We start from the raw sequence: 554 nt of genomic DNA, 5'->3' as shown, positions 1-554 counted from the left end.
AGCAGCAGCATCTCTTGGTGAGGGGTCAGCTGGCCCCCGCGGGCCCCCCCCCCCCGGGGCACTGCTCTGCGAACAGCTGGTGCCGCGGCACACAGGAGGACGGTGGTGGTGGGGGGACACACCCTGGAGTGGAGAGAAGGCTGTGCAGCTCGCCTCTGGAAGAGACCCCCCGGCTAGGAGCCCCCCCCCCCCCGCTCAGGGGCTTGGGAAATCTTGAGAGGAACAGAGAGCAGAAGAGTTGTCCTTCTGCTATGGGGAGGGCCCCCTCCCCAGCACACCCCAGCCCCCCAGTTCTCACGTTCTCTGCGATGAAAGGCCGTGTCCGGGGTGGGGGCCTGTAAATGACCTGGCTGACTGTGAGGATCCTCCTGGTTTTGACACCGTCCCCCCACCGCCGCCGCTCAGGAGGAAAGGAAGGGTTTTTTAGGGGGGGAGGGGGTTTACCATCCGCGTGAGGGCCCTCTCCTGCGTCACTGTCTGACTGGCTGCCTGCGGGCGTGGGGCAGGCATCGCAAGCTCCCTCCACCGTGGCTGTGCGAGAGACACCGGGGGGG

At 67.0% G+C, this 554-nt stretch overlaps 1 protein-coding gene across 1 annotated transcript in view; it reads right to left on the bottom strand.

Moving 5' to 3' along the window:
- Positions 1–554, bottom strand: part of ARHGEF11 (Rho guanine nucleotide exchange factor 11) — a 61,139-nt gene that overhangs the window by 2,970 nt on the left and 57,615 nt on the right. The window contains exon 38 of the mRNA XM_015429552.1: positions 445–531. Within this exon, the coding sequence (XP_015285038.1) occupies positions 445–531 (87 nt within the window). The remainder of the gene's footprint in view (positions 1–444; positions 532–554) is intronic.

This window comes from Gekko japonicus, unplaced genomic scaffold (genome assembly GCF_001447785.1).
Source record: "Gekko japonicus isolate JY-2015 unplaced genomic scaffold, Gekko_japonicus_V1.1 scaffold358, whole genome shotgun sequence".
Taxonomy (NCBI): domain Eukaryota; kingdom Metazoa; phylum Chordata; class Lepidosauria; order Squamata; family Gekkonidae; genus Gekko; species Gekko japonicus.
Note: the sequence above shows the minus strand (reverse complement) of the source record. Positions and strands in the feature narration are given on the sequence as shown.